General features: G+C 35.0%; 1 protein-coding gene across 3 annotated transcripts in view; it reads left to right on the forward strand.

The window, feature by feature from the left end:
* LOC107699834 (ras-related protein Rab-4B-like) overlaps nucleotides 1–13,777 on the forward strand; it is a 37,802-nt gene that overhangs the window by 7,232 nt on the left and 16,793 nt on the right. Inside the window, exon 1 of one of the 3 annotated variants that reach the window (XM_016501231.1) lies at nucleotides 7,222–7,397. The exons of 1 other annotated variant lie outside the window; for it this stretch is intronic. In XM_016501231.1, the coding sequence (XP_016356717.1) occupies nucleotides 7,382–7,397 (16 nt within the window). In that variant the 5' untranslated portion in view covers nucleotides 7,222–7,381. Of the gene's footprint in view, nucleotides 1–7,221; nucleotides 7,398–9,207; nucleotides 9,272–13,777 lie in introns of those variants that run through there. One more of the 3 variants, XM_016501232.1, reaches the window with a different exon arrangement.

Consider the following 13,777-nt stretch of genomic DNA (forward strand, 5'->3'; position numbering starts at 1 on the left):
GGTGTGTGTGTGTGTGTGTGTGTGTGTGTGTGTGTGTGTGTGTGTGTGTGTGTGTGTGGCATATCCCGCTGCAGAGGTGTGTTGGGGGTTACAATGCTTCCAGCCATTAGCTCAATGCTGCTCGCAGAAGGTCAGATAAAGATCAGAAACTGGCAGGAGGTCGAAGTGCTCTTTCCAGTGGACATGTCTCGACTCGTTCCCCGGTCCTGACCGATCATCCCAGCTCCTCCAGGGCCCAGTTCACCCTTGTTGGCTTCTCCACACATAAACCATACACACACAACCGTGACGTTTGATCAGCCTGTTTCAGTTTGTTGAAGCTTGGCCACTGGGTGTTTGGACATCTGGAGCAATGTCATTTTCCATTCGAAACAAATTAGCTTCTTGTCAAAGTGAGTCTGTGAGTAGTTAACAGATAATGCTCCATTCTTAAACCTAAACAGGCACATTATTCAGGTTTTACTGACTTCCAGTGGTGGCCTGTGAGAGGACACAAAGGAAGCAGAGCCTCCTAAAAGTGTATGAAAATATGGCCATAAATTTCTACATATATGGCCTAAGTCAAAACTAAACGATTGCAACAACTAAAACATTAAAATTAACCGTTTAATTTAACCTACCTTTTTCAAATTCATATAAATATGTCTATTTCTTTTATACTTACTACTTTTCATATTTTATTAGAATTTCTTTCTAGGCATTTTTTTTGCTAAGCTCTGCCCATGGTTACGGTTTCGTGTATATTGAAAACATGAACTTTTTATACTGTGGTAAAGTTGTATTTGCTGTTCTCTTTACCAATTTTAATATCCTCATGTGAAAAAAAAAAAAAAAGAAAAGCTGGTTATATCATCTCTGGGTACTGTCATACTCTGGGCCAGGTTTTGTGTGCTTCTTTGCTCCCTATGTGCTCCATCCAGTTTCTCTGTCTTGTGTTTTGAGTTCATTGTTCCCAGGTGTTTCCAATGTTAATTGTCATTAGTTCCAGGTGTCCCTTGTCTTCCCCCATCAGTTCCTGTGTATTTAAAGTGTGTTCTAGTTCTTGTCCTTGGTCAGTCGTTAAACGTCATCCTGTCATCATGATGTGTCGAGTCCTGTGATCCCCAGCCTTTGTTTAATAAACCCTTTTGAGTTACTTTACTCCGTGTCTCCTCGCTCCTTCGTTCCCGTGTTCCTCGTGTGTGTGAACCGTGACAGGTACCTTCACTGTAAAAAAATTACCATTATCTTAATGTAATGTTGGAAGTGAAAAAAAGTAATTTTATAATTTACAGTGAAAACCCGCAAATTCCTAGAATTTCATGTGTGGCACTTAACATTTGATGGTGTTTATTGAAATAGCTGTTTCTTTTTTCTTATCAGTTATGTGTATTAGGATTTTATGTTACAGCTTGTTAATTGTTAAACTAACATTTATTGCATTTATTTAGTGTCACGCCACCAAATATGCTTGTGATGAACTTTCATCACTTCATCATTTATTCATCTTCGGGCTTATTACCACCTGTGTGTTTTGATGGTTGTCACTGTGTAATTAAGAGTTTTAGTACTACAGTAGGTTTGTATATAAATTAATAAAATATGCAGGTTTTTACATGTAATTTTAGGTTTAATCTGTAAAACCTAAAATGTTGCTGCTGTGTTTTTAAGGTGAAGTTCTGACAACTGCAGGTGGTGTTTTATTTTTAACTGTAAATTTGTAAAAAAATCACTGATTTTTTTTATAATGTTTTGCTATTATAAGTGCAACATTTTAGCACATTTTGGGATCATTTCAGTTAAAACAAATAAAAAAAATAAAACTCCATAGATATTAAAAACTTGCAAAAGCTTGTCTGATAATCCCAGCTCCTCCAGGGCCCAGTTCACCCTTGTTGGCTTCTCCACACATAAACCATACACACACAACCGTGACGTTTGATCAGCCTGTTTCAGTTTGTTGAAGCTTGGCCACTGGGTGTTTGGACATCTGGAGCAATGTCATTTTCCATTCGAAACAAATTAGCTTCTTGTCAAAGTGAGTCTGTGAGTAGTTAACAGATAATGCTCCATTCTTAAACCTAAACAGGCACATTATTCAGGTTTTACTGACTTCCAGTGGTGGCCTGTGAGAGGACACAAAGGAAGCAGAGCCTCCTAAAAGTGTATGAAAATATGGCCATAAATTTCTACATATATGGCCTAAGTCAAAACTAAACGATTGCAACAACTAAAACATTAAAATTAACCGTTTAATTTAACCTACCTTTTTCAAATTCATATAAATATGTCTATTTCTTTTATACTTACTACTTTTCATATTTTATTAGAATTTCTTTCTAGGCATTTTTTTTGCTAAGCTCTGCCCATGGTTACGGTTTCGTGTATATTGAAAACATGAACTTTTTATACTGTGGTAAAGTTGTATTTGCTGTTCTCTTTACCAATTTTAATATCCTCATGTGAAAAAAAAAAAAAAAGAAAAGCTGGTTATATCATCTCTGGGTACTGTCATACTCTGGGCCAGGTTTTGTGTGCTTCTTTGCTCCCTATGTGCTCCATCCAGTTTCTCTGTCTTGTGTTTTGAGTTCATTGTTCCCAGGTGTTTCCAATGTTAATTGTCATTAGTTCCAGGTGTCCCTTGTCTTCCCCCATCAGTTCCTGTGTATTTAAAGTGTGTTCTAGTTCTTGTCCTTGGTCAGTCGTTAAACGTCATCCTGTCATCATGATGTGTCGAGTCCTGTGATCCCCAGCCTTTGTTTAATAAACCCTTTTGAGTTACTTTACTCCGTGTCTCCTCGCTCCTTCGTTCCCGTGTTCCTCGTGTGTGTGAACCGTGACAGGTACCTTCACTGTAAAAAAATTACCATTATCTTAATGTAATGTTGGAAGTGAAAAAAAGTAATTTTATAATTTACAGTGAAAACCCGCAAATTCCTAGAATTTCATGTGTGGCACTTAACATTTGATGGTGTTTATTGAAATAGCTGTTTCTTTTTTCTTATCAGTTATGTGTATTAGGATTTTATGTTACAGCTTGTTAATTGTTAAACTAACATTTATTGCATTTATTTAGTGTCACGCCACCAAATATGCTTGTGATGAACTTTCATCACTTCATCATTTATTCATCTTCGGGCTTATTACCACCTGTGTGTTTTGATGGTTGTCACTGTGTAATTAAGAGTTTTAGTACTACAGTAGGTTTGTATATAAATTAATAAAATATGCAGGTTTTTACATGTAATTTTAGGTTTAATCTGTAAAACCTAAAATGTTGCTGCTGTGTTTTTAAGGTGAAGTTCTGACAACTGCAGGTGGTGTTTTATTTTTAACTGTAAATTTGTAAAAAAATCACTGATTTTTTTTATAATGTTTTGCTATTATAAGTGCAACATTTTAGCACATTTTGGGATCATTTCAGTTAAAACAAATAAAAAAAATAAAACTCCATAGATATTAAAAACTTGCAAAAGCTTGTCTGATATGATGAATGTCAACAATTATTACAGTAGAACTGGTCAATAACATCCCAAATTCTCCAATGCATTAAGTGACAAATCAGAGTGGATATGCAACTGATGCAGCATTATATTTAATGTAACACATTTACAAATAGGTAAGTGTGTCAAACCTGTGTATGGTGATTTGTGATATGTTTACTGTTGGTGGGGCTGACAAAATGTTCCATAATTTACCAAATCTTAAAAAGTGATGGGTAATTCAATTAAAGGTGCCATAGAATGGAAAACTGTATTTACCTTGGCATAGTTGAATAATAACAGTCCTGTACATGGAAATGACATGCCGTGAGCCTCAAACACCGTTGTTTCCTCCTCCTCATGTAAATCTCGCATGCAAAAGACCACTGAAAAATAGGCGAATCAGAACATAACACCGACTATAATAGTTACGCCCCCAACATTTACATATACCCGCCCATGTTCTATGCCAGCCGCCAGCCGAACCTGCACAGCCGAATCATCAGAAGTTCTGCAGGTATTGTGAAGAAACAAGCGAGGATAATAGCGAAAATGGCAGATCATGGAAATAAATGTTATGTTCCAGGCTGTGCAGGGGACGTGATGTGCAGGGATGGGTTGGTGTCTGTATTCAGAAAGGCACGAAAAACAAATAACGCCCGTTCTAATAAAATAACGCAAGCCACTAAAGGGACCTGGTTAGCTGCTTGCTAGCGATAGCCTGTTACAGGACATAAGATTTCACTTACCACATAAACAGCGTAAGGAGAGATGACTGAGGATGATGGCGAATGATTTACAGATCCTGAGCACCACTGACAAGCATCTGATCTTGTAAAATGTGTGGTAAGAGTTTACACAGAGCACATGCGATCGCAAATCTCGAAAGTGAAAGTAAAAAGCGATCGTGCATTCGAATATATTAATAGCGGCTCCCTGATGCCTGCATTTTATATACAGCATGATTACCCAAGGATATAACTGCGAGAGAGAGTATTGAAATATATATTTTCCCTGTGTTTCCTTCCTGCTGTGTGAGCTACTGAAATGAGCCACACTGTGAAACAGCCAATCAGAGCAGAGCTCAACATTATTATTCATAGACCCTTCCAAATAAGGTAAAAACAGGCCATTTTATTCTAGGGACAAATACTATTGTTGTAAATGGACATGTAAAACCGTTTCTGGAGATTTTTTGCCCTTATCTAAGCCACATACCGTCTATGTAGATATCAGAGAACAATTTAAAATATTGTATTAATGCATTCTATGGCACCTTTAAATTATTGAATTGCCTTAAATGAAAAAGTAACATTCTCTTAAGAAAAAGTCTAATTATGATTGTGCCCTTCTACCCTATTTCAAGCCCTACTTTTGTTTACCAACACTGTCAGCATTGTGACTACAGTATGTGCAGCTTTGTTAATACCACTGCTAGAGCCATACGTTCATTTTTATGCCACTTCATCTTTAACACAACTATCCTAATGTTATATCATGTTTTTGTGTTATTTAAGCCCTAAGGCCTTAAGACAAATGCCTTGAATAGATTTCAAATACTGCATTATCTATGTTCTTGTCCTTGTCCTTGAAATACAATAGGTCAAATGTATTTGTGCTATTTTTGCAAGAGAAAACAATTGAATGAAGTGCTTGCGTCAGTCTCCACTGTATTGAAATTGTCCCTTCAAAAGCACGCTTGTCTCTAAGGACTGACCAGTCTCTGAAAACTGACCACAGAAGGGTTAAAAACACACACAATGCCCTAAGCTGGATTTATAAATGCATCTTCACACCATGTCTATTTTAACCCTTCTCTTTCTATTATACTGAATGAAAAGGAGGATATTGAAGAGAATACTTTGCATTTCAGTTCACTTCTCCCTCTCAAAACCTGCTTATTTTAGTCTTGACCACGTTTATCTACTATGCTATAGCTTAGTAAACCGAGACGGCTATATTTAAGCCATTTATAGTTGGAATGGTAAACTCTGTGGAGCTTTCAATACAGGAGTTTGAGGTGGTTTATATGTTTGGCCATCCAATGGCAGATGAAGAAGTGTCAAAACGGAGTCACTATTTATACAAGTCTGTTCAGTCACTTAAGCTTTAAGGGAGCCTTTAATATCTCCATCCATACCTATTGTGCTCATGTAGAGAGAATTTGCTAAACAAAGAAATCATTGTAACTTGACTCTAGAAGGTGACTCGTTATCATGTGGGAAAGTTTGGTGTTTTCAGACTCTCAAGTGTGCACTTCAGCACTGACTCACATTTTATTATCGAATAGTGGGGTGGAGGAGTTAATTTTTTGGGGAAATAAAAACCTGAACCTGACTTTTATCTACCTAGGAAGTACATTTGGCCTCTATTTATTGCTGCTTGCAGCTATATGCCTAATTTAGGTTTGCAATTTTCACCCTCCAGCACATGTCCTGACATGTCTCTATATTAACACACACAAAGGCCAGAACAGGCTGACTGACCTGGTCCTAATCTTGTACTACTAACAGGTTTGTCCAATGTCATAAACATGGAGAACTCATAGTCTAAATAATGAAAGTGTTATGGTGTTACAGCCTATAGTATGAATACGGCAGAGCCTTGAGACCCTGAAGCATGGGGTCTGAAGAAGCACCCTCTTTTTCTGCCTCTTTCATTCAAAGTTTAGACAATATTAAGAACACATCCGTGCTCCATACGGCAGGCTCTCCCCCTCCCTTTAATCTCTGGCAGAAAAATAACTTTCAAAAAATGTGCTGGGGAATCTGTCTTGGGAGAACAAAGGTAGAGAGGAAATCATGTAGATAGTGGCAGAGGGATCTGTAATTTATCACCTGTGAGCCCTGGGTGGTCCGCCATGACAAGGGCTTTGAAGATGTGTGCATGGGCCCCTCAGAGGGAAGGAATGTGTGGACAGAAGAGAATGGAAGATGACAGTATCTCACACTTCAAAAAGAATGGAATCAGCAAAGCTAAAGACTTGCAATAAACACTTGCAAGCATATTCTTTGCTGATTAATGTCTTGTAAAATTAACGTATATGCATAAATTAATAATATTAATAAAAAAATATAATAAAGTGAATATTTTAAACTTTGATCACAATTCTTTTATCACATTTTAGCCTTTTTGCAGTTTCATTAAAAAGTCTGCGGAGTTTTTCTGCATGCATAAAAATATGCAGGATTTAGAAAAATGCTTAACATGGCTTTAGATGAAGAACAGCAAGTCACCGCAGAACTCTGAAACGACACAATTTTGACTGCATGGAGTTTGACTGCCACCGTGTGTTCATACTGTAAACTAGCGGGGCATAATTCAAATACTAAGCAAGAATATGTATATAGTAATAGAAGATATTTTATATATGCTAATGTATCTTTAAAATACATTAACTGTATTTTAAAATTAATAAATAAATACACACACACACACACACACATATATATATATATATATATATATGTGTGTGTGTGTGTGTGTGTGTGTGTGTGTGTGTGTGAGAAATATAAAAATATAAAATATTGTTCATATTAAAATTAAGTCCATTTATGCCCAGAGTTTACGCGTAATAGATTTTAATTTATTAGTTTTTATTATTAGTTTATTCGATATTTATTAGTTAAAATTCGTTTTCATTATAAAATAAACGTGAGTGCTTACCTGAAAATGATTTTTAATTTCTTATTTATGAAACGATCACCCACATGGCAAATTTGCGTCATGACGTCAGTTCGGTGTCGAGAGCACGTTGTACACGCGCAGGTTTATGTTGTAAAACAGGAAACGGTGAGAGGCGTTAGCCTGTTGGCTACTAGCACTGCACACAGAAACGAAATCGGAGCAAAACGTTTATCTGAAGAAGGGAATAAAGAGTATTGTCTGCCCGGTTGATTGGTTTCATCGGTGGGACCGACATGTCAGAGACGTACGGTAATGACCGCTCATTTGTGTTGTTGTTAGCGCTTACAGCGAGAGAGTGCTGGCGCGTGCCGTTTCAACTTCATCATCAGGCAGACAATTTCTGACTCCAAACCTTTATTTTTTACGCAAATACCCATTAGTACGTAATATTACAATCATATACCCTTAGAGTCACTACTGTAATTCTGGCCTGGTCAGGCTGTGTGTAAATATGTGCTTATTAGTAGTGCTGGGCGGTATGACCAAAAATTTATATCACGGTATTTTTCAAAATTATACCGGTTTCACGGTACAAGACGGTATTTTTTTTTCATGCATGACCGGGTGTTAACCATCTTTTCTACCGATTGAGAGAGGAAATACTGCAGTATATTGACTTAGAATGCCTTATTTTACTGTCATGAGTGAATATTGTCAAAAAATACCACACTAAATAGTGACTAAACACGACCCCTTTTAATACATGTTAACCAGGAGTCACTCTCATTTATAACCACGGCATCGTCTGATAAAATCAACATGCATCTAGTATTCGGTATGAACCGGTATACCGCCCAGCACTACTTATTAGGTTAATTTCAACACTCTCAGATGGGCCTGTCAGATCAGCTTGCACTGGTGGTGGTGATGTCTAAAATAATATACAATATAAAATAATATAGTGTACGTAAATATAAAAGAGCTGATATACTGATTTGATAATTGATAATAATTCCATAAACCAATATGTACAATGCTGTAAAACTCATTTCCTGTCTTCAGGAAGGTGTTTTTTTTTTTTTTTTCTTTTGTCGCATACACAGATAGTGTGCTTACTACCCGACGGGTAGATGTCCAGAGAAATCGCAGGTGTGTTTGACAGTTCTAGGCTCTGTAAACCGCAGTAAAAGTGAGGGGCGCAGTCTGCTCTGTTTTAGCCAATCAAAAACGTTCTCTGCCTGTTTATCGTTTAAAGTGAATTGAGACTTTTTTTTTCTCAGAATTACGAGTATATACATTATCTCGCAATTCTGACTTCATAACAACTGCGAGTTATAAAGTCAGAAGAGATATAAACTTGCAATTCTAAGAAAGTTGTTTTTTTTTCCTTCGAATAATTAGACTTATAACTCGCAATTGCGAGTTTAAATCTCACAATTCTGTGAAAAGAAGTCGGAATTGTGAGATCTAAATCGCAACTGTGAGAAATAAAGTCAGAACTGTGAGGTATAAACTCACAATTCTAACTTTTTTTTTACTTTGCGAGTTTATATCCCACAATTCTGAGAGAAAAAAAGTCAGATTTGGGAGATGTGAACTTGCAATTGTGAGAAAAAAAGTCGCAATTACTTTTTTATATAGCCTATATTCAATGGCGGAAACAGACTTCCATAGTTTATCGACTTTATCTGCACCATTAGGTGAAATTACAAAAAGTGAGCATTTTTTGTGTATCATTGAATCATTCACTAAACGGATTCATTAAAAATACTGAGTTGACTGAAACAAGTCATATATATTCAAATGTTTTTCCATAAATCTTGTAAGTACTTTGCTACAAATGACGACGATTCAGTTTGTTCATGAATAAGTTGTTTTGTTACGAGGTCTGATGGATGGGTTTTTGTGTGGTTGGAAGGATGACTCTGGTGAAAGTTTGCTGAAATCACTTACAGCAACTTTAATAGAAAGTTGACGCCTGTGGTTTAAGGGTAGCTGGTTTCATTGCACTGACTTTGTACATGTGACTTCCGTCATCAACATCACGCATCATTGCTCTGCATGAACTGTGTCTAGCTCGGTTTCATTTTTACACACTGAGAGAAAATCACTTCTTCAAACAAGCACTTGACCTTGCTGTGGTGAGCACTGATCATTTGAAAAGGAAATGTTCACAAGAAGAGGTACTGTATTTTGTGTAATACCACTACTACTAATTATTTTATCACTGATATTAAAGATTTTATGCATATTTTGCAGTACAGCTGCAGTATATTATGCAATATCCTGCATCTCTTTGAAGTCAACACAAAATCAAAATTGACTATTTGCATTCTTAACACTTATTGTTAAAGGGATAGTTCACCTAAAAATGAACATCTTGTCATCATTTACTTACCCAGGACTTGACCATGTGAGCTTTTCACTCACATTTGCAACTAAAAATAGGTCTGTTCAAAATGTAAAATGTGTTTAGCTTGTGTGCGAGGGGAAAAAAAGGGTCCTTAAAAAGTTACCAAAAAAAGATAATTTTTTAATGAAGTTTTATGAAATTTTAGTTAATCAAAAGTCTTAGGCTATATCTTAAATGGTATATTAAAAAAAACATCTTATTTTAGGAAGTCTTACATTGGGGATGGAAAATATTTTTAATAAAACTGTATTTAATAAATTTATGATTATTAAATACAGTTTAAAGAAAACATATTATGATAAACCCTATTGTACTTTTTTTATTGTAAAAAAAAAAAAGACATTTTGCTTATAAATGTCTCCTATCCCTATTAAAACAGGGAAAACTGATTATTATATACATTTTTATTGCACCCCTTTGTTTTTGTTTTTTTTGTTTTTTTAATGTGCTCCTTAATTTCACGTGCTCCTTGGGGGAAAAAAGTAAGCGTCAAGTTTTCTCACTTACATCATTCTTCTGTGGCACATAAAATAAGACATCTTGAGAAATGTCTCTGTTTTTTGGCAATAGAATTAGAATGTAAGTTAATGGGCTCCAGTGTTGTTTAATTTCCAGCATTCTTCAAAATATTTGTTTTGGTTAAATTTCCCTAATTTTAATAAATTTAATAATTCATTGATGGGTGTTCTTCCAAAGAAGACAAATGTTTGTCTTCATAATCAATGGTCCTATCCCTATTAAAACAGGGAAAACTGATTATTATAGACATTTTCATTGCACCCCTTTGTTTTTGTTTTTTTTTGTTTTTTTAATGTGCTCCTTAATTTCACATGTGCTCCTTGGGGGAAAAAAGTAAGCGTCAAGTTTTCTCACTTATATCATTCTTCTGTGGCACATAAAATAAGACATCTTGAGAAATGTCTCTGTTTTTTGGAAATAGAATTAGAATGTAAGTTAATGGGCTCCAGTGTTGTTTAATTTCCAGCATTCTTCAAAATATTTGTTTTGGTTAAATTTCCCTAATTTTAATAAATTTAATAATTCATTGATGGGTGTTCTTCCAAAGAAGACAAATGTTTGTCTTCATAATCAATGGGTAATATGTTCAGTCTCTGAAACTTTGCTTTTAGGTTGACGTCACCAAGCCTGTCACAGAAACAGCACTTTTCAGGATCCAATCAGTTACCGATGGATAAAATCAAGTGCCGCGCTTAATTTGTTTTCATTAAATAGTTTCACTCAGAAATGTCACATTATATACTAAAGTAAAATGGGTTGTGAAAGCAGTTTGATGTTGACTTTTCAGTGCCCTAAAGTTTGTGTTTAAATGGCATTCTGCTCTTACTATTATCAACAGTGTATATGATTTATTCACAATATGCAAATTCTGTACAAATGGAATGATACCAGTGTAAAATAGTACATTTGCCAAAATATACAGAATAAAATGGAGCATACTGCAAGGAATACTTTATCCCAGCTTGTTCCACTTGCTTTTCCATTTCTAGCATGATGTATGAATCAGAAATATTATCAACCCTGACTTTTAACTTCTCTTTCTCAACATGTAAATAGCAGTGCATAAAGTCTATAGTGTGCAGTATGCAATAAAAGATACACTAACATTGTGAATGTAGCCATAAAGCATGCGTGGCCCCTTTAAATCACTGGTTGAAGGCTTCAGACATGTCTTTTGTCTGAATATCGACTGATGTATTTGTGCTGTAGATGTTAAAATATTCATGTAGTTAATGTGGATAGTAGTTTCATGTTGCAGAAATCTCCCCCTCACTCTCATCTCTCCTTTCTCTCCTCCAACCCCCGTCAATCCCCCTGTGAAACTGAGTCAGTCTCATTGCACTTGGCCTACAAATCACCTTTCCATGCCAATAGAGAAAGAATGACCATCTTGCCCTGGCACTGTAATTGCTCTTTTATGGCGTATTGATATCCTAGGCCAATCTCCAGGGGCACACTTAACGACAATCCATCGCTCGTTCAGGAGACAACACGCTGAGATCCCTACGAGAATACTGATCGTCTTCTTAACATGACTTCACTGTAGCATTTGTCATGAGTGACATACATTATGATTAATCTGTCCCACTGTAACAGATCAATCCCCAAAGACACAGAAACCATCTCTTATACTTCATTGAATATTGCTGTTTTTTCCTAAATACTGCATATTATTTTTTTTAGATGGCATCTGGCACAGTGCTTATGTGTTACTCAACAATAAACATGCCAAAAAGTAGGGCTGTAAAATCGATTAATCAAAGATTAATCGCTTCCAAAACAAAAGTATGTTTACATAATATGTGCCGTACTGTGTGTATATATATATATATATATATAAATACACACACACATACATTAAAAAATATATGTAATATAAATATACACAGTTGGCGCACACAAATTATGTAAACACATACTTTTGTTTTGGAAACGATTAATTGATTTTACAGTCCTAACAAAAAGTAGTATGATACTCAATACTTTGCATGTTTAATTGTTGTTGTTTACTAAATAAAAATCTAAAATGACTAAATCAAAACAAAATAACTGATAACTAATATTATTGTAATATATCACTGTAGAATAAAAAAAATCAAGTATAATAAAAAATAAACAAATGATTGTATTGTTTTGCATTACAACTGTAAAATTACAATATTAATATTGTTAGTATTATGCATTATTACAAATTTTTGCATTTAATTTTATTACTAATTTTAATGTCTTCATTTTCAAAATAATGTTAAACCATTACATTTTTATTTTTCAAACTTTTATTTATTTAAAAACATAAAAAAAAAACACTTCTCTAGGAAGCTGGTTAGCGCATGTTGCTATGCCAAATTCATATTAAAGCAGCGGAAAATAAGTTTCTAACATGTAAGAGCGCAGCGCTGTGCTTCACTCTTAAACACACAGTGCATATATTTATTTACATCACACCCTTTGCTTTGATAATCTCACTGTAAGCCATATCGCAATTCCAGTTTTATTTAGTTTTATAGATTAATTGTTGCAATCCTATAATGGATATGATACATCATTATTTCAGCATAGACCGTTATATTTATCACATGATCTTTTGACTTACTTTGCCTTGTAGCTGAGTATGGACTTTACCATTATTTGGAAGTGCTTTGGCCTGGCTACAGACCAATCTTACTAGTGGTGTTGTGCATCTAAACCAGCAGTTACATTGGTAAACTTGGGCCTGAAATTTCAGTCCTCTTTCATATTTTGCATCGCTTTTCAACACCCTTTTACTTCCCTTTAAAGTTCATTAAAAGGAACTGATACATCTTGCACATGTCAGATACAAGTAATTAAATCTGAAACATTAAACTGTGTACAAAAACTGATGTTTAAGGTGCTAGTATCTGTACAGGCTGGCTGTGAACATTTAGCCACCAACTGCTTTTGCATGACGCTCAAGGTCATGTTGTCAGAGTGTACACACTCACACCAAAAATAGCACCCATTAGCTGACTGTCTGAGTCTGGACCACTTAATTTAATATGATTTATTATCCCTAAATGTCATGTTGGAGAGATTGCAGAAGTCATTTATCCATTGAAGGTCCTTGCCGTTTTTACCTTCTTCCATTATGAGTATTCATAATAGATCTGTTCCAACACCTAGTCGTATCTAAACTGAATTTTGAGGCATATTGTATTAAATGGGAAACTTGTATACTATCGTTCAAAAGTTTGGGTTCGGAAAGGTTTTTTTTTTTTATGTATTAATGTTTTTGAAATAAGGTATTTACAGGTGTTTATGCTTAGCATGGCTGCATAATTTTTATTTTATATTTTTTACTTTTAACTACAGTAAAAACAGTAATATTGTGAAATATTATTACAATTTAAAATGTTTTCTAGTTTAATGTATTTTAAAATGTAATTTAATTCTATGATGCCAAAGCTGAATTTTCAGCAGTCAATTCTCCAGTCTTTAGTGTCACATGATCCTTCAGAAATCATTCTGTTATGCTGATTTGGTGATAAAATAACGTTCATTATCAGTGTTGGAAACAGTTGTTGTTTTTTTTTTCAGGAATTATTTTAAATAGAAATCTTTTGTGACATAATAAGTGTCTTTACTGTTGCTTTTGATTAAAGGGGTCATATGATGCGATTAAAATTTTTCCTTTCTCTTTCGAGTGTTACAAGCTCTTGGTGCTTGGAGTCTCAAATCCAAAGAGATATTCTTTATAAAAGTTAAGAGTCAACCACGCCTACCTAAAACGGCTCGTTCT

The sequence above is a fragment of the Sinocyclocheilus anshuiensis genome, unplaced genomic scaffold (assembly GCF_001515605.1).
Source record: "Sinocyclocheilus anshuiensis isolate Anshui unplaced genomic scaffold, SAMN03320099.WGS_v1.1 scaffold194, whole genome shotgun sequence".
Lineage (NCBI taxonomy): Eukaryota > Metazoa > Chordata > Actinopteri > Cypriniformes > Cyprinidae > Sinocyclocheilus > Sinocyclocheilus anshuiensis.